General features: G+C 34.6%; 2 protein-coding genes and 1 pseudogene across 2 annotated transcripts; all 3 read right to left on the bottom strand.

The window, feature by feature from the left end:
* Positions 1-4,015: 4,015 nt before the first annotated feature.
* Positions 4,016-7,212, bottom strand: LOC143540237 (protein root UVB sensitive 2, chloroplastic-like). The gene is made up of 9 exons (XM_077033350.1): positions 7,084-7,212; positions 6,743-6,831; positions 6,555-6,639; positions 6,412-6,471; positions 6,238-6,331; positions 6,058-6,155; positions 5,741-5,920; positions 5,508-5,630; positions 4,016-4,494 (listed from the first exon to the last, which is right to left on the bottom strand). The coding sequence occupies exons 1-9, from the start codon at positions 7,189-7,191 to the stop codon at positions 4,081-4,083; spliced, it is 1,251 nt and encodes a 416-aa protein (XP_076889465.1). The 5' UTR covers positions 7,192-7,212; the 3' UTR covers positions 4,016-4,080.
* Positions 7,213-9,224: 2,012 nt separating this feature from the next.
* LOC143540262 (uncharacterized) lies at positions 9,225-11,338 on the bottom strand. The gene is made up of 6 exons (XM_077033368.1): positions 11,219-11,338; positions 10,990-11,084; positions 10,133-10,233; positions 9,881-9,950; positions 9,597-9,640; positions 9,225-9,512 (listed from the first exon to the last, which is right to left on the bottom strand). The coding sequence occupies exons 1-6, from the start codon at positions 11,229-11,231 to the stop codon at positions 9,410-9,412; spliced, it is 426 nt and encodes a 141-aa protein (XP_076889483.1). The 5' UTR covers positions 11,232-11,338; the 3' UTR covers positions 9,225-9,409.
* Positions 11,339-18,990: 7,652 nt separating this feature from the next.
* Positions 18,991-20,855, bottom strand: LOC143540261 (inorganic phosphate transporter 1-4 pseudogene; annotated as a pseudogene).
* Between the last annotated feature and the right edge of the window lie 4,028 nt (positions 20,856-24,883).

Raw genomic sequence — 24,883 nt, 5'->3', positions numbered from 1 at the left:
AACAATGAATTTATTAATTAATTATTGTTTAAATATGTTTTTACTAATTAGTGTTTGAGTATGATAAGGAGTTTGTATTCTAGTCTAATTAGGTTTTCATGTTTAAACTAGTATATATACCCGAGCTTGTGGGTTATATCAAAAAAGAGTTTATGTATTGTAATTTTCGAGCTAATGAAAGTTACAAAGAACGAGCTTATGATCTAAACTTCGTTTTGTGTTTTTCGATCCTGGTCACCAAACTTCAATTAGTATCGGTTTAAACACGAGTTCTTTAATTATCTCAAGACCATCGGAGGTTTACGGCGGGGAACGCAAATTAGATTAGTTAGCGGTGGGATTTTTTTTGTTTAAAAAGTCAAACACCAGTTGCAAATCTTGAAGACCAACACAAATTTCAATAAAACAACTTTTGGAATTAATTCTCTGCTTCACGATTTAATTCTAGGTGGAATTAATTTCTTTATTTTACCACAAGGCTAGTTTTATTCATTTGTTTTACGGCGTGAATCGTTGATGTAGTCTGGGTTCCTTTACGGCGGCGAATTCAAGATTTGAAAACCTACGACGAAGAAGAACCGAAGCCATGGGTGATCAGCCGAATAACCAACCTAGTAATCAGACCACTATTTCTTTGCAATGTCCGATGCTAACCAAAACGAATTACACCATGTGGGCTGTCCGGATCAAAGCGGTGTTCCGGTACCATGGAATATGAGATGTAATTGAGCCGGGAAGTACGGACGAGAAGAAGAATGGTGCCGCCATCGCTCTTTTCTTTCAATCCATACCGAAAGATCAAATCATGCAAGTAGCCCAATACGAGTCGGCTAAAGAGATCTGGAATGCCATAAAAGCCCGGTATGTCGGAGCGGAGAGGGTTATAGAAGCACATCTACATCCCCTTATAACTGATTTCGAAGGAATGAAGATGATGGATTCCGAGTCTATAGACGATTATTCTGGGAGATTATCCGGTTTAGCGACTAAATTTGCAGCACTCGGTTCCACCATAGATGAAACAAGATTGGTGAGAAAGTTTTTAACTGGCATGCCTAAAAGATTCATAAATATTGTAGTTTCTATCGAGCAGATGGTAGATCTCAAGACACTCAAGTTTGAAGAAATAGTTGGGCGTCTTAAAGCTTTTGAAGATCGTGTGAACAGTGTTGATGAAGAACCTGAGAATAATGGGAAGTTACTGTTCAATAGGGCTAAGGCTGGAAAGTTTAAAGGGAAGGGCAAAGCAGAATCTGAGCAATCCCATGATAACTCAAAACGTGACCGAAACAAAGAAGGTAACTCGTGGAAGAAAAGGGATTATTTAGGGGTTCAATGTTTTCGTTGTGACAAGATGGGGCACTTCGCTTAGACTTCGGGTTGAAACGTCGATCCGGGTTGAAACACCGATGTGTTTGCTATCACTTACTTCGGTTAAAAATTTTGATGACCGAAGTACCCCTATGGTTACCCTAGGTACCGAACCCAGAAAAAAGGCATATCAGAAGTACAACCCGGTTTAGAACCAAATACGTGTTTCTCGAGATGTAATTTTTTATGAGAAAAGAGGGTGGAACCTGGTTGATAAAAATCCTAAAAACCGAGTTAATTCGCTTCATAGAAGCCCGAGCAAGGTTGCACAGAATGTTACAGCCCAAGCTAAAGGTCCGGTTCTTTCTTTGTCTGATATGCAAATTGATCCGGGTCCATCGACCGTGAGACGGATGACTCGAACCACCATTTTTCCAAAGAATATTATTAATGATAATATGTTGGAAAGAAAGGTTCGTTTCGAGCGAGGAAGAGACGACGATATTGATAACCCGAAATTACTTTTAACTCAAGATGGTGAACCGACGAGTTATGTTGAGACATCCGGAGTAAAAGAATGGGAGAATCGAGACAAAAGAGATATGCTCGGAGTTAAAGATCCACCAATTTTCGAGTCCGAAATTAGAGGGGTGATTGTTGTACTTAATTTCCGTCCTCGAGTCAATGAGGCTGGTTGGGCCGACTCATCGAGCCTATGATGAGTTCGTGTCTTGTTTATCAAGTTGAGCGTGTGACTTGGTTTACATGGAATAAATTACTTGGTGAACAAGTCGAGCCAATGACTTGGACAACAAGGAATTTATTAATTAATTATTGTTTAAATATGTTTTTACTAATTAGTGTTTGAGTATGATAAGGAGTTTGTATTCTAGTCTAATTAGGTTTTCATGTTTAAACTAGTATATATATCCGAGCTTGTGGGTTATATCAAAAAAGAGTTTATGTATTATAATTTTCGAGCTAATAAGAATTACAAAGATCGAGCTTATGATCTAAACTTTGTTTTGTGTTTTTCGATCCTGGTCACCAAACTTCACAAAAAAGTTACTTTTATTGCTTCATTTTTATTTGATACACATGATCAATCAACAATCAAAAAATTTTAAGACATAAAAAGGCAATTGAACAAGAAATCGTAGATGGGCCCCGACCTTTACCGACAAAAGATTCAGGGCCGCTTTTCAACGTTCAACACCCAACTTGTAATTATTGCAAGTTGAAAGCACTTTCTCTTTAACATCTTCATCATCATTATCATCAGCAATAAATCAATAATAATAAAACAATTTTCACCCAAAAATCAGCCAAATTTAGTAACTTACTTGATTATTTTGTTTCAATTTTAATACATTGAAACAAGGCATCTCATCCATCAACTTGTTAAATTACGCACTCTATACTTTTTAAAAAAAAAATCAAAGAAAAAGTGGATGCTTCATACAAACAAAATTGTAGGACCCAAACCTATTTTTTTAACCTTTGACAAAATGGGCCTACATGGCTTTTGCACGAGTTGAGCATTGTCAACAAAAAAAGGCCATCCACAGGACACCTTCATGTTGGTGTTGGACAATCCGTATTACCTCATGAATCACAAGGCTTCTGTCTTATTTCCAAGGTGTCGCGTACTATCCTCCCGCCCTAAGTATTTGTACACGTATAGATTAAGGTGTTAAAACAAGATATCGGACCTCAACTCTAATCAACTACTCATCGATCAACATATGACAACTAAATAAACCTGTTGAAGTATTTATACGTGTATAGACCTTTTAAGAGAGTGTATATAGGTACTATCATAGGGGTTAGTGCCTATTTTTCCGTTAATTGTTCTTTTACCTGTTGCTACTATAATTTATTATTTATCGCTACATCTATCATTATTGATAATTTTGTATAGCAGTTTGCTATGATTCTCTTGGTTATATTTATTATCCGGATTACTATATTGTAAATAATATAAATCACATCATCGAGACCCTACCGATAGCTCTATTAATCGTTACATATTTTATTTGTTACTATATTTAAACGGCAACTTTTCTAACCACAATAAAGGGAAATTAACTTGTTAAGTATGGTTATGAAAATGTGAAAGCAATATGTCAAATGCAGGAGACAACATGTATTGCTATAGCCAAAATTCCATAATTATTAGTGGAGCAACAGTAGTCATGGACATGTAACATCACCCACATTTTTGTTATGCACTTATGCTTAGATGTGTTCAGATTTCTTACATCCCCCTTGTAGACTTGTAGTGATGAATTGATGATACATTTGACAAATCAAACATATCTAAATATGTTTTGTCAACCTGTCCATAACTCCTTTTTTTATAAGTAATTAAGATATAAAATAAGTAATGAAACTTTACTAAAGAAATAAACAATAATACTGCATATGTGTAATTTATGAATTTGGGAAGTTGTATACACTTGATAATACTTTATGTGCCGACGTGCCGTCATGTTTTTCTTACCGTTAATTTAAAACTTATCCCATTGACTCGTTATGAGAACATACAAATTTAAAATTATATATTTTCTTGTATAAAAATTGATATTGACAACTAAATGGCCAGAAAACACATCCTATAGATGGATTACCTGGATGAGTTCAAATAGTTAGACAAAGAACAAGAACAAAGCTCATATGTTTCCAAAAACTAAAAAATGGGTAGATTAGGAACAACACATTTTTGTTTTCAACTAAAGTCGATTCTAGAATTAATCAACTTACATGAAACTAAAAACCAAAACGTATACCTTTTCCATCAAGAAAGCGGTCAGTGTGCCACCCTTTTGCTTGTAGTTCAGGAAGCAATGAAGGCATAACCGCCTTCATCTTCTCATACGCATCTTGTAAATTCTGTTCAAAGACAGAGCTTTCACTGCTAGCGTATGCTGCCACCAGCCACCCTCTTAACGCATCTTCACCACTAGCATTTTGCTCCAAAACCATGTCGGTCCACTTGTTTCCATAACTCAACAGAAATTTCTCGTTTGGAAATATTTCTTTGAGCTCTTTTAGTTTTGAAGGCTTGATTGCTTTATGTAATTCTCGACCGACTTTAACATTTCCAGCATCTTTTATGAGCCGCCCGGGAAACAAAAGATTTTCTTTGTACCTTAGGTCTGCAGGGCTTGATACCTTCCCTGTCTAGATCATATACATTTCAACATCACACGCAAAATAAAAAAAAAAAAAAAAATACCATTTTCCTCATTGTGGGTCCCATTTCGTTTCTTAAATATCCCGGATAAATGGGTGATGCTGGTCATGTGTTTGATTTTTTCTTTTCGTATGTGTACAAAGTACAAATGCATGAAGATCGGCCAACACATTTTTTTTCTTCTTTTAATATTATTATCGCATTTATCAGTATATACATTAAAGGAATTTTTACATATTTCCCCTTGCTAAATACCCTTAATTACATATATCCCCAACCCCAAAAATCAATTACATATTTCCCCTTTTTATATGTGTTAGGAAGGGGAAATATGTAATTATTTTTTTAGTATTGGGGAAATATGTAATTAAGGATGTTAGGAAGGGGAAATATGTAAATGCCCTTACATTAAATATGATCACAAAACTATATTAGCAAAACTATAATGACATTGTGAGTCAGGATGTGGTAAACATTTTAGTACACCTTTATTGACTTTTGATCAATGTAATTCATTTGACACATTTGACCAATTATCTATTCAGTCAACCTTTTTAGTTTTACATATTTTAGGTAAATAGGTCAAAAAATGAGACTGCATGATATCCTAAGGATATTTAATAACAAGTCAAAACTGTTTGGTTGAATTGGACTTAGGCACAACTACATTTTTCCCCTTTTTTAATTATTGAAAATAACTATTGCATTAATAATTATTACAAAAACAATAATATTTGTAACTAAATCTTTGAGAATAACAATTTAGGAGGTTATATGCATCATTAAAAATAGACATTGGGTGATTGACTGATTGTCAACCCATTTAACATATTCCCCTATCAAATACTTTTTACTTGACCCATTTGACATAAAACATAACTCAGGTAGACCCGTTCATAGTAAATGGATCAAACTTGCTACCTCTAACCCAAACAAATAATATAAAGTTGTAAACTATAGAACCTTACAAAATCCTTTTTATTAGCATTTGTTTACTAACCTTTAGGAACTCTTCGACAATCATTGCAGTTCTCTGTGGATTCAATGTGTTGACCGGAGCAGCTCTCATTTCTTGACTTACACTATAAACATGTATAATAGAAAGGATGGGCCCCACAATCATCTGCACAAATTCAAAACTATCAAGCATTTAGAGAACCAAAAGTCGAAAACTAATAATGTTATAAAAGGGGTCAATGGTTGACTGCAAAATTGAGACCTTTGGGCCCATACCTTCCCTTGCATTGACGAACAAACCGTGGAGACCAACTGAATCCCGGCACCTAGTCCGAGCACATTAAAAACAGTTGAAATCGCCTCTCCTTTTGCAAACAAATCACTAAGATTACCCTCTTTGGCAAATGAAGAATATATCGGTAATCTTGTTGCTCGTGCAGCAACTACAGCCATTCCCTGTTGAATCACAGTTTTAAGATTAAAAAAACAAGAAGAAAAAATTGTCCAACTCGTTAACCGGTTTTGATCCATTTTAAGTTTTTAACCTGACCTGCCCCTTTACAGTGGCTAATGTAGAGATTTTTTAGTATTACCTTTGCAAAATTACCGAGACCAGCCGTTTCAAGAAACAATGGTGGGCATAAAGGAGAAAAGATTTCAAGGCCGGTTCCCAGGTCATATAGCACGTCAGCTACATTTGTATTTAAAAAAATAAAAAGTTCATTAAAGTTGAATATTTCATAGCTACAAAGAATATAAAAAATGAGACCAACCCAAAATTCTCCAACTTTTGGGCTCAGAATCCATCCGCGCCCCTAAATTGCTACATATTAGCTTCCCCACATGCTGCATTCCGTCTTTTAGTACCTGTTGAAATCAACATAATCAGTTAACCCTTTATACCGCATTAGCACATTTGAAAATTTGAGTTACTAATTGATTCTCACCCAACTAACTGCAGTTGCTTGTGCAGGGGTCGGTCTCAAGCCTGCAGCATACAAGAGTGACTGGAAAGGGGTAAGATTACACATCGTGATAATAACAATATGTTTTGTATATATCAAACAAATATCAAGTATCAGAAGAGGACCTGAGTTGATAATACGGATAACGCTGCACTTGAAAAATGTTGTAACGCACGGAATTGTGTGTATCTAAGGTATCCTTCATTGACACTAGAGTAACAAAAAACACATAAAACCATTAAAATAAAAAAATTAAAAAAAAAAAAAACTTCTTGAATTCAGTTTAATCTGAAATAAAACTTGATGAGGTTACCTATACGGAAACCCGGAGGGGAAGAACTGATTAACAAAAGACTCAGCCATTTTGTGGACAATAGGTCTTGAATCATCAAGCACTTTCACCTAAGAACAAAATTAAAAATCCCACAACATTTAATTGTAAGGATTCATCTTTCCAGCATACTCAGGTTATTAACATTAAAAATATACAGTAATAAATAAAATACTGAGCTTTTGATATAATATAACAAGTAAAGGAATAACATATTGAAAAAGTAGCATCAAGATTATCAACATTACTCCTACCCAAAGTAAACAAATTGGTTATTATTATTATGAGAATTGGAATGTAAAAAGAGTGGATTGAATACTGACGGAGAAGTGGCCGTCGGATTGAAAGAAGAAGTGACGAGAAACGGTGTCTGAGGTCTCAGTCCACGATACAGATGATAACGGCGCGTTGTTCTCCGTTAGCGACTTCATTCCGACGGTGAATTCGCTGTTACAGGAGAAAACTATGAGAATGAAATGTTTCAATATGTGTGGGCGGTTTGGTGTAACTTTTTCAAAGGCAAAAATGCCCAAAATGTTCATTTTTAGTTTTTTACAACTAAAATAAAATGTCAGTTTGATCACTCAAAACGTTTGATTAGGGTTTTTCCAAGATGTCCATTTGAATTAGTTGTTATTCGTCCTGGCTGTGATGCGCGTATATAATGTATATATATATGTGATTTTCGGGTGAACAAAAGGGAAATTGTACTAAGTTTGACGTTATTTTACTTATTTCGTGAAATTAACGTTAAAAGCGATGGAAGGTTAATCGGGCATCATGTGGTGGCGTTGATGGCCAAAAGACAAAGGTACATGCACCAATCAGTGGGTGTCCCAATGGTTGAGTGTTATGTGTCTTATGTCCAATGTTTGATGCAAAACTACTATCGAGCCGGATGTCTCACTGGAAGCAACATCTCTATTCTTACGGAGCAGAGGTAAGGTTCTACATGTTACCCTCGTCAGACCTACCATAGCTTTGCTATTTGTGGGATTTACTGAGTACGATGATGATGATGATGATGATGTTAGGGTTGTCACTTCTTCCTAAAACTCGAAATCCAACTCGAGAAAAGCTGTACCCGAATCCAAGAAAAGGCTAACCCGAACCAAAGTAATTCGAGTTGGTTATTGGGTTTGAATTATAGGTTTCAGGTCAACCCAAATAAACGTTTAGTTTTATTGGGTTTGAATTCTAGGTTTCTGGTTAACCCGAATAAACATTTAGTTTTAAAACCATATATATTTTTAGGTATTATAGGTTAAGCATTAGCTACTGACGTTATCAGAATTTAGCTCAAATCGACTGTTCTCATTCCATTTATTATATATGAATCGATTGTTTATTACTGTTTTAATTTATGACTAAAAGAAACTATAACTCAACACCCTAATCATGCCATATTGAAGACGATTATGTTGGTCTTATTTATTATGGTTGAACTTTGCTAAATTTTACTCTTTTTAGGATGTTTTATGGGTTTATATCTGTTTTATTGTTAAATTTTACTCTTTTAAATTTTACCCCTGGTTTTTACATGTGAGATAGTTGAAAATCTACTGATTATTAAGTAAAAATAAGCTAGTCAACTGAATATTTTGTTTACTTTAACTAATGAACGTTTAGGTTATTACTTATTAGCCTTTTGAAAGTTTTGTTGTGAAACAAGTATTTTAATATAATATTTTATAGAAAATTAAATTCACTCCACTTTATATTTTATGACATAATTTACATTATATGCTTATCATACATAAGTTATATCAAATTTTTAATGGCTTTTCTCTTGTTTTTTTCTTTCGTAGGTAAGATTTGAATCTTTAACACTTAAAAAAGACAAATTTTTATCTAACACATTAATACCACTAGGCCAAAGACCCTTTGATACATACGTTACATATTTATCAACGAATTTCTTTTAATCCTTGTCATCTGTGAGATTCTAATACATAATACGTTACATGGTATACTTTATATAACCCAATGATTAAAAATGGTATGTATTTATAACATTTTATTATATTTATATGTAAACATATTTCAAAAATAAGATTCTATAGTATTAGGTCATCTCTTATAAGGCTTCCTAAATCAATCTTGTTTGGCTCCGTCAGGACAACTACTGGTTCATATTAGAATGTCCCACCCTTGAGTTCCCGATACACATCCAAACCATAAGGTTGGACTGTACAGACGCCAAAATACATATTATCCGAATAAAAAGTGATTTGGTGAAAGTACAAAACGAGTCTCATGGTAAAAGAGTCGTTGACATACATCAGAAAAATGTGATGCAACATCTCGTCTTGTATTTATTAATTCGCATTCAATGCGTGTAGCAACATGTTGATATAGAAAACATTTAGTTATTTCGAGTCGAGCAACCCCAAAAGTGGGTCATTAGCTCGTTAACAATGCATTTTTAACGCATTTAACACGCCAATGATTCTTGATCATATGAAACATATGAATGTGCCTTAAATTCATGATAGTCAACAATATATATATATACATCAAGAAACATGAATCTTTATGAGACCAATGATGGCAAATCCCACAATTATACTAGCAGTTCATAAATTTTGTTTAATCTTTAACCTTTTCAATAGCATAACTAGCACTAAACCTAGGTAAACAAGAATAACTTCAAAACAAATCAGAATCATCTTCATAGTCAAAATCAGGTTCGCTGTATTGCCTGATTCTTCTCACATCCCTCGGTCCCGGCCTACCCTTCTTTGGTTTTCCACTGATCAAACAACAAAATCTCAAACAGATCAACATATTAAAAACTACAAATAAACGAGTTAGTAAAATTAAAGAAAGTGCTTACGGGCCCATCCCAGTTGGAGCTCCCATTGCAGCATGTTCTTCAGTCTGTAAAATTGCATAAAGATTAAAGAAAAAAAGATAGCAACTTGTAATCATACGAGTATAAGAGACTTTTTAATTACTCGACCAGTTTGACCCGTCATCAATTATAATATAATACAAATTAACAAGCCTTCATAGAAAAAGTTGATGCTTGATATTGCTCCTATAGTCCGGAAAGAAGATTTGTGACAACAAGCTATTATTACAAATAAATAATATAGTAAAATGACTAACAAAACGCACCGCTGGTGAGGTGACTGAAGACAGTGAAAAGAGCCTATCTTCTGGCTGAAATTTCCTAACCCGCTTGTAGCTGCAATCGCAACACGTAACAGAAATCATGAAATTGCAACATTTGCGTTTTTGCAAACATTCAAGTTAAATTACTTATTTGCCCTTTATCATCGTCTTATCGGCAGGCGTTTTAAATATTCAACAACAATTTCGTTGTATGGTAAAAGCAAAGAGACGTAATATAGAAAGTTAACGACTTACAGCGAAGTGCTCTTAGATGCTGACAGAAACCCTTCATAACCTTTTAATACATTTCCACATTGGCTTGGATCCTGCAAATAAGCCGTCTCCATGTCATAAACCTGCAACGACACTTAAAACGGTTAAAGTTTTCACATTACTTTAAAACGTACAACAGCTTTAACAATCAAAGCAAATAACCCATCGATTGTGTCACAGATATTAAGACGTGATTTAAAAAAGATTGACCCAGACCCTATTACGACCTAAAGTTTCAAGATTTATAAGATCACAAATACCAATGTCGTGAAATATTGTAACGACAATCCTGGTTTTCCACACAAGTAAAGTTTCAAGATTTAATATGCATGACTTGCATAATGCATATAAGTACTTTAAACTCATTAAAATAAACCGATTAATTTGCACTAGAATGTAACTTAGAGGAGACACCTTTACTTAAAGACTATAAACAGACACTCTCCTTTCAATTCAAATTCGACTCCGAGTACAGTCGTTTCAAGGAAAATAAACTTTGATCAGCAACTTGCAATAGCTTAATATCATTATGAGTTACCAAAATGTGTTATGTTACTTACTTCCTAGCAATTGATAATATGAGAATATCAAGAAATGAACCCTAGCTAATTCTATTACTAACACCAAAAACATCTTAGATCATTCCATTTAGAAAATCTGATTAATCAAACACATAACAAGGTGAAAAATTTAAACTTTTGCAAGCCCACCATTGATCCAAACATAATCAAACTGAAATTATTAATCTTTTTTGTCTATAGCCCTAATTGACACAAAATCTTTAAACTTTCTTCTATAAAAAACTAGGCAAACCACACAACAATTTAAAAGAACCAAACCTGTTTTTCGATGGAGCGAAGATCCTCATGATGTTTAGCTCTTTTGGATAAGAGAGATGCGATCAAGGCTGATGGGTTGGGTGAGTTTTGTTGCCCTGAACATGGGATTCAAATGAAATGAATATTATTATTATTATTATTATTATTATTATTATTAAAAGAGGAATTGGAGAATCAATTGAATGAATATTTTTAATCAGAAAGAAAGAATGACCGCCGTAAGGAGTACCTTCAGATTCCATGTTTATGTTTTTATGTTTTTTTTACTGTTTGATTTCGTATTTGTGATCTCGTTGAAAATGAAAACCCTATATTGGTTCTCCGGGAGACAAAAGTAGTAGTAGTAGTAATCACATATTCACATGTGAATTGTGATCGGAGAGGTTACAAACAGTAATTTGACTAAATTAAATTTTTTATTATTTTTCTTATATTTTATTTTCAACAATGTCAATTGTCAAATCCACGTATAAGCAAAAAAGAAAATAGAGTATGTTATCATTGGACGTCTCTTACCCGTTGTTCTTACAATCAGTTTTAAATAAATAAAGTGATGGGTATATCATCGGTAACGGATAGAAATTTCAAAAGATTAAATAAAAACAGATAGATCAATGGCTCGTTTTCGGATACAGATACACCACCGAGATAAACTATCGGGCTACGATTGTTTTCCAAATATACAGATACACCACTCCGGATAAAAAACCGTGTCTAAGAACACCACTCGGGATGCCAAAATCAAGCTAGCAAAGACAAATTAACTTTACTCAAAATCCATTGAGAAAATTAACCAAAAGTTGTTTTAACATGGATAAATCATGAGAAAATTACCAAAACAGCCATTTTAATGAGAGAGAAAACACCAAATAGCCCGTGAGATTTGAATTTCCCAAAATAGCCCTTCAAATCTCACGTCCACGTTAGTTTGTGATATTCCCCGTGAGTTTTCGTGGACGAATCAAATTCTGCCATTTGTGTTCCATTCCCACCTAACATGCTATTTTTCATCCCAAATCTGTCGGAAACGTAACTTTTGACATCAAATATAACTTGAAGAAAACCAACTGCAACGTGATGTTTCAAGCTGTTTTTATCGGCAATGTGAGTTTTCAAATAAGATGGATTTTGAGTTATTTTGAAATTGATGCAATGAGAGAAACCGACAAACAACACGAAATTATTGCCCAAATGTTGGAATTGTGGGAAATGAGTGAAGAATACAAATCCCTCAAAGATGTCGGGTTACACGAAGATGCCGCATTATTGCAACGACAACGAATAGAAAAAATACGCGAATAATATGGATATTAGTATTTTATTTAGTTATGTTTTTTAATATTTTTAGTTATGTATTTTTTTTTAATTTTAATGCATTATTAGTTATGTTTTTTAAGTTTTTTGTATTTCTTTTTAATTTTAATGCATTTTTATCTAATTATTTAAATAAACTGGTTTTTATTTGTTTAGTTTAGTTATAAAAAGAAAATAATAAAAAAAGAAACTGTGGGCCCAACTTGTAGCTTCTACACCATTACACCCCAAAAACAAATTTCCACTCCATGCTGACTGGGCGCCACGTGTCACAATTCGCCCCCAATTGTAGCCCTCCACTACACATAGCCTTAGAGGGAGTAAGTGATATAAGACTATGACCTATGGGGTATCAAAAGCTCATTGCTAGCCAGCCTAGCCTTCACTCGATATCATAATCAGCGCTATATCACATAGAACTTCCCTTCATTAAATCAAGAATACCATTTGTTGAATCCAACTTCAAATTTTGACCAACCTGCATGTCAGCAATATGATGAATAATTGTTGCTTGTTGGACATCCTTCTTGTTGTGGAACATCATTTTCAAGGTAGATACAAAATATTTTGTCATTATCTTATAGTATCATATTGTGACAAGCATGCATCGCGTTTCTTAGAGCATCCATAACAATAAATTCATGCAAACCATCGCATCATCGCCACGTCATATTTCAAACTTTTCTTAAAAAAACCCTACATTCTTTTACAACAACAAACATTTACAAACCATATTAAAAAATATTAAATATGTATGCATGTGTGTGTATTATATAATATGGGTGTGTATGAGGGGGGGGGGGGTGGATACTCCAATTTTGCAGTGGCAAACCTGCAACAATCCAGAATGTAGCATGATGTAGTTGCTCTTTAAGTAGTGTACGTGTTTTAGGCTCACCAAATGATAAAAGTAATTAAGCATTTATAATTTTTTTAAAAGAATGTTTTTCATATTTACCGGTTATATGATCGTTAGTTTCAAAAAAGCGAGGAATTTATTTTAATATATGCATGAGTTGCGTGAGAACACCTTCAGTTGTGTTCACCGCTAGCCCCACAGCAAATCACTCATTTTTGCGGTAAAACAAGGTATAGTCTAACCAAAAGTTACAAAATTGAAAAATCACATAATCCAATATATGCAACTTTGGAATTTATAATTCGAAGATATAACTTTTGTAAACCAAAAAAAACTATTTGTGCAATTAGCTCTATTTGAAAAGCTTATATAAAGTTGAATTTGATTTTGATGTTTTAAAAAGATAACTAATTTTATATTTTATTATTTAATTTAAATTTGTTGACCTTTTTATATACGCTTATAACTTTTAATTAAGTTCTAATTGTTGTGTTTAGGGTTGTTGATCCATTTAACGAACCGAATTTTAAGTTAAATTGAATCAACATATGAAATTTTGAAGCTGCAATCAAGTTAGCTTCTTTAATACTGATTTTGAAACCTAAATCGAAGGATTTATAATATAATTTAATAATTATATATAATTAACTGTAAAATGATTACAATAAAGTGGCAGGCAAACGGGCAACAAGTTGCGCCGCAACCCCCTTTTGAATAGCAAAACCAATCCTGCTAAAAACGAAGTTTTGGGACCTAGAAGCTGAAGAGGTTCCGAGTACGACGCGCTGAACCCTACTAAAAAATTTCACAGCCTCTGGGGCCAGAAAACCAAATATATCAAAGCAAATGGTAGAAAGACATGTTGATTATCTAAACAAGCTTTCTCGTGTTTAGCAACTTTGCCCGATTCAGCCTTCAACGCAGCCTGACTCACAACAAACCCACGGTCCCTGAGCCCAACAAGAGGAGACACTCCTGTAAGATCCACACAGGCGTGTTTCCCCCCTGCCCACCCGAACAAAAGAATATCAGCTGGTCGTAAAGTAAACCTCCATTCACGAGGATCCGTGAGAAAGTTAACAGGGGTCTCCTTTTTAGCAGAAATCCCTCTTCGTTTAAGAACATCACACAGAACATCCCTAACCAAATCATGTCTATATTTAAAGCCAGACAATTCTTTGCAATGCACCGTATGGTCACCAAAAGAATCCAACCAGATCTTGCGACAAATTGGGCAAGGTTCATCAGTCGGGAACATAGGGATCATTAACCGGTACTTAAGGATAGCCCGATATTCCAAACCCGACATACGTTGGCCTAATCCTTCAATGGGGATGGCCGTCAGAAAATCCTGAGCCCGAGGAGCCCGAAGGCATTCAAACACCGCCTTTTGGCGAGGGGATAGATCAAACTTCACTTCTAAACTCTTGACGATTCCACTAAATAAGGCACTCGCCACAACATGTTGGGCTTTAGGGGGGGGTGGGGGCGATGTCCTTATTAGAGAACCCGCTAAGATCAAAATCTGGAAGTGAAGTACGTAAATGATCCATCGCACACCCATAATCAGAGTCCAACCCGTAAATATCACAGCCCCGAAGAATATGGTTTTGCAAACACCATGACTGTGCCCTCGAAGCCACAAAAGCATAAGTAGATACATCCTCGGCCGAACAGAGACCCAACCCCCCATAACGGGTCGGAAGTGATGCCAACCTCCATTGGAGATCCCCAAAGAACGGACCTCCACAAACCACGATGTCCTCAATCACCCTTCGAAGACCATTGTCAAATATAGAAACAGCTTCCCCCACATACATAGGTTGGCATGTTCTCAAACCGAACAAAAGCTTGGCGACTCCCATACATGAGCGAAGCAAAAGAAGCTCGCATTGAGGATCCCGAAGTCTTGGGAGGCAGCTCATCAGTTCCACAGCGCTAGATGCCTTTTTCATAGCCAAACTGCTGATAAACCCCGCATCCCGGCTTACAGCACCACCAAAGAGTTTCACGCCAAGCACCGGCCTTCCAATCCCGTAAAGGAACAACCCATCCTGTACCTTCACCCCATTGCATGTTGGCCAAAATAACTATGTTTTCTTAACGTTTAGTTCAAGACCCAAACGAGGCCCCTCAGACCTGATAATATCTAATGCTTTGGTCACCTCTCTACTGATTTGAATTTGGTTTGAGCTAAAAAATTATAATTCAGTTTAATTCGATTCAAGTTGTACGTACAAAACAAAAATTATACGTACAAAACAAAAATTATGTATATTAATATAATTCATTTTTGGATTTCAAAACTAATAGATTATAAAAAAATTTTGGCTAGTTATTCTACAAAGGGTAACAAAAATGAAAAGTGTGAGAAGCCATAAATAATTGACATGTGTCAAGTGGGGACCAAAAGAAAAAGGGCATAGATGTAATTGTACACATTTTCTCTCTCCACATGCAAGACACATGTTAATACTCCCATCATTTTAGAACGTTTATAACTTTTTCGTATGATATTTTTTTTTAAAAAAGTTCATCATAATAACAAGCGTTTTTTTATCTTTAATATGAGTATGATTTTTGTTATATAAAATTTAAAACAAAAATCACGTCATTGTGTCTTTTTTCGTCATTATGTTTTTTCGCACACTATTGTGTCTTTTCGTTTATCATTGTGTCTATTTTCGTTATTGTGTCTTTTCGCACACCATTATGTCTTTTCGCTTATCATTGTTTTTTTTATTCATTGTGTCTTTTCGCACACCATTGTGTCTTTTCGTACACCATTGTGTCTTTTCGCTTATCATTGTGTCTTTTTTCGTCATTGTGTCTTTTCGCTTATCATTGTGTCTTTTTTCGTCATTGTGTCTTTTCGCACACCATTGTGTCTTTTCGCTTATCATTATGTCTTTTTTCGTCATTGTATCTTTTCGCACACCATTGTGTCTTTAACTTGAAACGTAAAACACAATGGTGAATACGTATAACACAATGACCTAAAACGTAAGACACAATGATGAATACGTATAACACAGTGACCTAAAACGTAAGACACAATGGTGAATACGTATAACACAATGGCCTAAAATGTAAGACACAATGGTGAATATAATGACTTGAAACGTAAAACACAATGGAAACAACATATTACACAATGACACAATGAACAACAAAAAAACACAATTAAAAAGCCCATTAATTTTTTTTATTTTTATATAACAATATGATACTCATATTAAAGATAAAAAAACCCTTATTATTGTGGTGATTTTTAAAAAAAAAATCATGTCGTATGAAAAAGTTATGAACATTTTAAAATTATGGGGGAATTGGCATGTGGAGAGAGAAAGTCAACAAATGTGTGTTACTACCTTCATGCGCTTTCCATCAATTTTTATTTATTAAATTAATCTCAGTTATTCAAATCTAAGATCAATGAACATGATTTCTTCTCACCATTCTCATTTTTGTTGTCTTTTGTATTTTAACTTTACCCTATAATCTAAATCTAACATTGACTAATAACGCGAAAACCAAATTGGAAATTCAGACCAAAATCAAGTCAATCCCTTAAAATTAGGGATGACAAAAAAAGCCCGAGCCCAATGGGTATACTCGAAACCCGAAACAAATGGGGCGAGTATACGTGAAACCCGATGGATATGGGCCCGGTATGAGATTAGGTTTTAAAAACTTTCGCGGGTATGGGCCGGGTATGGGATTAGATGATACCCGACCCGATTACTCGAAAACACATACCCGTTTACCCGGACTATGTACCCGAATTGTATACTCGAAAATTCTTTGTATTTCATAGGTTGTGAAGCACATATAAAAATATATATAAAAGTATAATGATATTATTTATTTATTGTCACACTATTATATATGAAGTGCATTATATTTAAGTTTTGTATGAATAGAAGGTATAAAATAATTATAAAGATTAAAAAAAATTTAATTGAGAGTTCCAACTGGTATACCAAATACCCGCAGGTATGCCCGTAACCTGACGGGTAATTACCCGACAAATTCCCGACTGGTAATGAGCCGGGTATGTGACACGGTTTTACAAACGGATATGGGCCTGAGATTACCAATTACCCGGCCCGAACCCGGCCTGTTGCCATCCTTACTTAAAATATTAACCCACACGCTACATTGCTAAAGAAAAAGACCGGTAAAGTGGTCAAATTTAACCAAATAACTTGTAGACTAATGGTATTAAGATGCTTGTAAATACGGAGATCTTATAAATAAGAAAGGTTGAACTTCTATAGTGGACAAACTTGATGTTATTAAACAAGTGAAAATCTCCGAAATGTCCATTTGACTTGATGATTTCAACAAAATACTTCTTTGCTCATTTTTTTTTTCATGAAGACGTCGATCCAAAAAATTAATGATCTGCCAGTAATTAAAGATTGATCCGACGGTTTTAAAAAGCAACCACATACGAACACATGTACCAATACTATCGAGATGCTATATTTTGCTAAACCACCAATCTTTGAGATGGTCCCGTCACTAGCGATGCCGCCATTCTTACATAAATCTCACTGTCATACGATGCTAATTTAATACCAGCGGATGCTAGTTTATAAAAACTATTGTGTCCAAATTTTAAAAAATATGTATATGCATTAACAAACAAACCGTGGTTCGATAGGGAGGGACGTTCGTGTAAGAATGAATGCATTGTCGGTAGCAAGGGCATTTTGCAAAGATAGGTTGGTTTTCAAAACCGTCGGATCAATCATTAAATATTGGTGGGTCGTTGTTTTTACGGTGGAATGTATGGGAAAAGTTTGGTCAAATGGATAATTTGTTTGTTGAAGTTGGAATGGCCATGTTTGGAATTCCTTATTTGCACCTTCTTTTGACTTGTATAAGCTGTTTTTGATAAGTCACTTCATAGTAACTTATTAAAAACTCCCCCCTCTTGGTTTATTAAAAACTCCTTTCTTTATTTAAAAACTTAAAAAAGTCATATTTTTCAGACTATTTTATAACTTATAAAAGTTAATAAATTATGAGGAAAAAAATAAGGAACCCAAAACACCACCAAGTCAAAGGGTCATATATCAAATACCAGTCATGTCGTAATATGAGAGAAACCGTTGTATACCGCAAGTAAGGTGTTCGACCAAATGTCTCTGGCCCTTTGGGTGTTGCTGAGTGCTGACTACTTCAAAGAACACCTTCTTCATTGCTTGGTTAGCTTTTGTCCCTCACCCATTCAATTTGCCCACAAGATTTCTGATTACAAAATCTCAATGCTACTGGTTTTACAGAGATGGAGGACAATCACCAACCCCGTCTTATTTCACATCATAACAGTAGCCATTAACAAAACACTTACAAACAAATGTTTGACCAAAAAAGACAAAATTTGAGAATTATTGGTTTGAACAGCCGTCTGAACATTATATACATTACATGGGCGACTGTTCAAACTTTTAAATTATCAGTCCATTTGGCTAATATCTGGACAGTTGTTCTGATCATATATAAACGATCAAACTTTCAAATTTTTTTTTTGTCAAAATGGTCATCCAACCTCCATCTAGACGTCTGCTTAAAACGGCATGGGATTAGATGTCCGACAATGCCCCCTTTAGGTATTAGTTATGCACACTTAATGTAGTTTTTAGTGTCGTTATTTGGTCACTGTAAGCATACATATCAATTAGTTTGTTTTTTGAGTTGCTGCATTTTGTTTTTTGAGTTGCATATTAAATAGTTTGTAATATATTGTTATACATGGTTGCATTATTTCTCATGTTTTTTAACAAGTGTTTGACTAAATAGAGATTAAAAATTTAAAACATACAACTTTAATTTGCTCATCCCAAGTAAACCAAAAACAACTAAACGAGTAGGAATGGTTTTCAAAAGTAAAATGATAACAGGGTTGTTATTTAAACACCCAAATGATCGGCTCGTAACGATGCATCGACTAACAGTGGCCCGACACATACGACTGTAGCTATGGCTGCGCATCTTCGGCTTCACCCGTCATTTCCTCGAGCGACTTCCCTTTCGATTCAGGCACCAAGAAAGTACACAAAGTCCCCAAAAGATTGACCACACCCAACACAATCAATGAATTCTTGACACCAATACCCGCTGGATAACCCGCATCTGTCTTAGCTGGATCTTGATTCTGTGCAAGATACAAGAACCCGAAAGCACCCACCATTGCACCTAGCTTCCCGGATGCTGCTGAGATACCATGACAAGTCGAACGCACCCTAGCCGGGAAGATCTCGGCTGGGACAACGAAAGTGGTCGTGTTAGGCCCGAAATTGGCAAAGAAGAAAGTAAACGAGTACATAACCACAAACTTTATATTGTTTTCGGGTTGGGTCCAGTGGTTGTAAGGGAAAGCTAAAGCGAACATAAATATCGTCATCATCGAGAAACCGATTAGCTGAATCGTGAATCGCCCGATTCTATCAATCAAGAAGACCGTGAACCAGTAACCAGGAACCGTACTGCAAAGAGCGATAAGCGTTTGGGCTCTTGCTATCTTAAAAACTTCTTCGACCGCATTCATTGTTTTCGCAGGCGGGATCCAACCAATAGCAGTGAATATGTCTTTTTGGAAAAGGTTTTGACTATAGAAAGCGATATCGAGTAGAAACCAAGTACTTGTGGTCCCGAGCAAGTGCAGCCCGTGTCGTGTTAAAAACTCGCGGCTAAAAAGCCCGTAACCCTTTTCGGAAGTCTTTTGTGGTTCGGACTTGATTTCCACATTCAAAACTTTAGACATATCAGCCGCTGCCTTGGCGGCATTCTTCGCCACCAGGGCGGTGTAACGTGCGGTTTCCGGCATCTTAGACCTCGAGTAAAAGGTCATAAGAGCCGGGACGGCCCCGACCATCAAAATAATCCGCCACACGTAATCCGCTTCCAAGACCGTTGACTTTACCGGGTCAACCTCGTACGCTGGAGCCGGGAACTGAGAATTAAACACCGACGACATAATAATCGCGAACACCCCTCCCGCTAAAATCCCAAACCCCTGCATTGCGAAAACCGCAGCAATAAACCCGCCACGGGTCTTCTTATTCGAGTACTCGGACATTATCGTGGCGGCTAGCGGGTAATCTCCACCAATCCCAAACCCGAGCCAAAACCGAAAGAAACAAAGAGTAGTCATAACCGATTTAGGCGTGCTCCCAAACGACAAACCCGAAGCAATCGAGCAAATACACATCAACATAAGCGTAATACCATAAACTTTCTTTCGTCCAAGTTTATCACCAAGCCACCCAAAAAACAACTGCCCGGCTAACGTCCCAACAAGCGCAACCCCGTTAACCATAGCCGAAACATTCGGGGGCAGACTTCCGGGCTTGGGTGCGCCCGGTTTGGTGTAGTAAATGCGACCGAGCATTTTTGTGACTAACGATATGCAAAACAAATCATAGGCGTCCGTAAAGAAACCCATACCGGCAATCACTATAGCCGTGAAGTGATACCATTGGGTTTTGGCTCCATCAAGGGCATTTAAGACTTTTAAATTCCCTGTTGTCGCCATTGTTGGTTCTTCTTGAACCACCTTCTTCGATTTCAAACCCTAATTCCTTTGTTTCTTGAAAATCTGCAATTAAAAATACGTATATCAACCGTGTGCATAGTAATGTTATGAGTTACGACTCCAAGATCAGTCAATGCAGTTTTTAAAAGATTTTGTTTTGTAATTCAAAAGGGGTTAGCGGTGCAGTGGCGAAGCTTAGGTGAGTTTGTTGGGAGGCCGGACTCAAAACGTATTAAAAATTTTAAAAACGAGGGGGACCGGACTCAAATTTTTGGTCAAAAATGGGTTAATTTACACGACGTATACAAATTTTCAAGCGAAAACGGGTAAATTTACACTGTTACGCAAAAAAACATGGGGCTAGGCCACCGGACCCTCACTAAGCTTCGCCAGGCGGCGCAGCTGGTTACCCGTTTGCCTTCTATTTCAATGTAACAAGTAATCACTTCTTTTTTAAATAGATTTATATAAATCAATAGTGTTATTTATTCGAAATAATTAAAATTTAGATGAATCAAATTAAACAAGCATGCGCTTGTGATTCATGCATGCATGCATGTCAAAAGAATAATAATATAATATATGATATGAATTAAAGAAAACGACGAAGAAACATGAGGAATTAAGGAACAAGTGATACTGACCTTTGTGAATAATATTCGATGGTGAGGCTGATGGAGGATTTGGGGGTTTAAATTTATAAACGTGCAACAAATAGTATGACTGAGTATCTGGTATGGTATATTCTTATAAGTTTGGCATCTTTGTTGAGCCAGATATTTCCGTGCCACCTTCTAGGGCTGGATTTGACTGCCAGTATATATTTCTCCTTTTTTAACTACAATTTTGAATTATTATTAATGACCATAATATATCAAAACCGACTAGTAATTATGACTCATTAATGCTCATCCATGTCCACAAGTTGTAGACTTCCCATTATCCCGCTAACAATTTTTTTCTTAAAAGATATTGAAGTAACAAAAGTTTTTCTTTGTATATATATATTAAAACTAATATTGAAGTAACAAATTTATCCTTTCAATAGATTATACCGTATACATATTAGGTATACTTTTAGCTTTCACTTTTTTTTTTCAAATACAATCTGTTCGGGTAACAAAGTACTTTTGTTTCTTAAAATTTTGCCCAATGCACTTGATTGCAGAGACTTGAGAGTTAACTTGAAATCTTAAAACTTTATTGAATTATTCAATTGACAGTCTTTCTTCAATTGGGTTGATTTTGTTAAATTGATAAGGTAAGAAGGTTTATTATGTTAAATTGTAAATTGTTATGTATGTGTATTGTTAGTTAGTTGATTTTGTTTAACCGTTTATGTTGAATTTGCTAGATTGTTATATATGCGTTCTAGGTTATTAACCCGTGTACGACACGTGCAGAAATATATAAATAGTCAAGTAAACATATATATAATTTCAAACGACAAGTTATTTTTAGTATATTTTTTAAGAAAGCAACGTGATATTTAACTGCAATCCATATTCATACGCAAACAAAGTATTGAAATACATAAACTTATAAAGAATGACTTTACATAGTAGAATGTTTACGAATAAAATTAAAAAATTTAAAAAATAACATTAACATAAAACAAAAAAAATTCACTAACATTAGTCTGGAAAGGAAGCAAATCAGAAGATAAGCATCCATAAAAGATCTCCGATAATCATCCAAGAATGATTCAGGCTTCTTTTCTTCCTGGACCGGGAACACAACTGATGACATAAACATTCATAGTTTCATGCACCAATCTAACAAACATAGTGACTAACTGACTACGGAAATTGTTTTTACATTTCATGTGAAAAGTCTTGTACCCTAATAAACTGAAACACCTAGCTCCAAAGCACATTTAAAAACCAGAACCAAATCGAAATCTTTTTAAAATGATATGTTTTGACCAGAATCAAATCGTTACGTTTTGAGAATGACCCATTTAAACCCGAACCAAATCGATATCTTCTAAAATTGACCCGTTATCACCCGAACCAAATCGATACCATTTTAAAAAAACCCATTGAACGAAATAGATACCCTTTTATATTGACTCGTTGACCAAAATTAAACTGATACCCTTTTAAAATGACCCAGTTAGTCATTAAAATGGCCCAGTTTGAGCCAAGCCAAAGCAAATGAAAATTGAAATAACACACTTGAAGACTAAGAAGAAAAATGAAGGGTAACACATATAACGCTTTTAGCTTTTGATATCCTTTCTATCAAATGTTAATTCATTATTACTGGTTATGAAGATTAAAAAAAAAAATAATATAAAGCTTCAATAACTTCAACTCGCTTGAAAGTTGAAGCTCATGTGAGCTTTTCACTTAATTTGTGAACCCTCTATATTCTTTCATTTTTCAATAGTCACTAAAACAAAACACCAAACAAATTAAGCACAAATTTAAATATAACTAAATAGAAAAAAACTAAAACCGAAAACCTAAATAAAACCAAATACCAATAAAACTAAAAAAATCGAAATTAAACTAAAAAACTAAAATCGATAAATCTGAAACCGAACCAAAAACAAAAACTGTAAATACCAAAACGAAAAGCTGAATAAAGTTAAACCCACCTAAAACGAAATTAAAAAAAAACACAAAATCGAACCAAACCGAAATTCAAACGAAACAAATTAATTATAAAAACTAAAACCGAACAAAAATCAAAAATCGAAATGAAACCAAAATAAAAAATAACTACCATGAAATATTGAAAAGAAAAACCATAACTAATTAAAGGACACATGTATTATTAATAGTATAGTAGATTAAAATATGTTTATGTAATTTAATATGATTTTTTATTTTATTTTTAAAAAATTATGAGATTATATATTATTTATGAGAATAATTATTACTTTAATAGTATAGTAGATTTGTATCTATGAATTATTGATAATTTTGTTACATTGTTTGGGTTTATGTTAAATTATTAGTTGTTATATACATATTATATGTATAAGTATGTATCTATGTCGTAATAGTCGGATTCCAAGGCCTTTGAATCGGCGATTTCAAGGTACTCGGACATTAACCTTGCCGCATTTTTCCATCTTGGTTACCATTACTCTCCAAGATCCAACTCGGTCAAAAGTCGGAATACTCGGGATTACTTGGCCTCCAAGGTCAACCAGCCACCATTTTTTTAAGTAAAATAATTAAAAATAACAACAAAACATGAATTTTTTGAATCATGTTTTTTTTCCATATGAATTATGCTTATTATGACGTAAAATATGTTTGTCTTAACGTATACATAATATCCAATAATTATTTTATGTTATATTTATCATGTCCAAGTACTCCCCGAATACTCCGAGTACTCCCTACAAGGGGTCAGACGCCTAGCGACCGTCTAGCAAGTTTTACAACATTGGTATGTATGTATGATATGCGCATATATGTATGTGTATGTAACTATGTATTCGTATAATGATTACATGTATTGGTTTAATATGACAGGTTTAGTCTCGAACTTCACTCGTGGCCTTTATTTATTTTTAAATAATATTTAGTTCCACAACACTTATAATGTTTTTGTAAGCTTTAAAACAAAAGATAATCTCCTTTTTATAACACGAGGAAGATGGTAAGTGTTTTAGGTTTCTTTAATAGTTTTTCTTGTTAATTTAGTCATTAACAATTTGACATTTTGGTCTAGATCAATTTAAATCAAGAGATTAACTCCTTTTATATTTCATAGAAACATCCAAACGATTTATAATGAAGTGGCATATAAACAAGCTATCATAGACAAACACAAAGGGAGATCAACGAAACGGAGAAGTGTTTTCTATCGTAGACAAACACAAAGGGGGATTAAACACTTCTAAAGTCACCCTTTGACCATAGAAATCCCCATCATGTTGATTTTTATAAAATAGTTGTCTTATTTCGAGAAGGCTTACCATACATCAACTATTATCATAACTATAACAGTTTTTTAACATGATCTTGGATACTATGACATGCTCATCACGAGAGATGTGCTAAAACCTACCTTGAGACAAGAACTTCAAGAGAGATGTGCTTAAATCGAGTTTAAATCAAGATATCATCACAAGAGTTCATAATTGTAATTTAGTTACATCATTCAATTTTGTATTAATTTAAAGATTTTGTATTTATTTTGAGATTTTGTATTAA

This window comes from Bidens hawaiensis, unplaced genomic scaffold (assembly GCF_021521415.1).
Source record: "Bidens hawaiensis isolate Kalapana, Puna unplaced genomic scaffold, B.hawaiensis_p1.1 tig00012184_1, whole genome shotgun sequence".
Taxonomy (NCBI): domain Eukaryota; kingdom Viridiplantae; phylum Streptophyta; class Magnoliopsida; order Asterales; family Asteraceae; genus Bidens; species Bidens hawaiensis.
The sequence above is the reverse complement of the archived record's forward strand: the minus strand, read 5'-3'. Positions and strand labels throughout refer to the sequence as shown.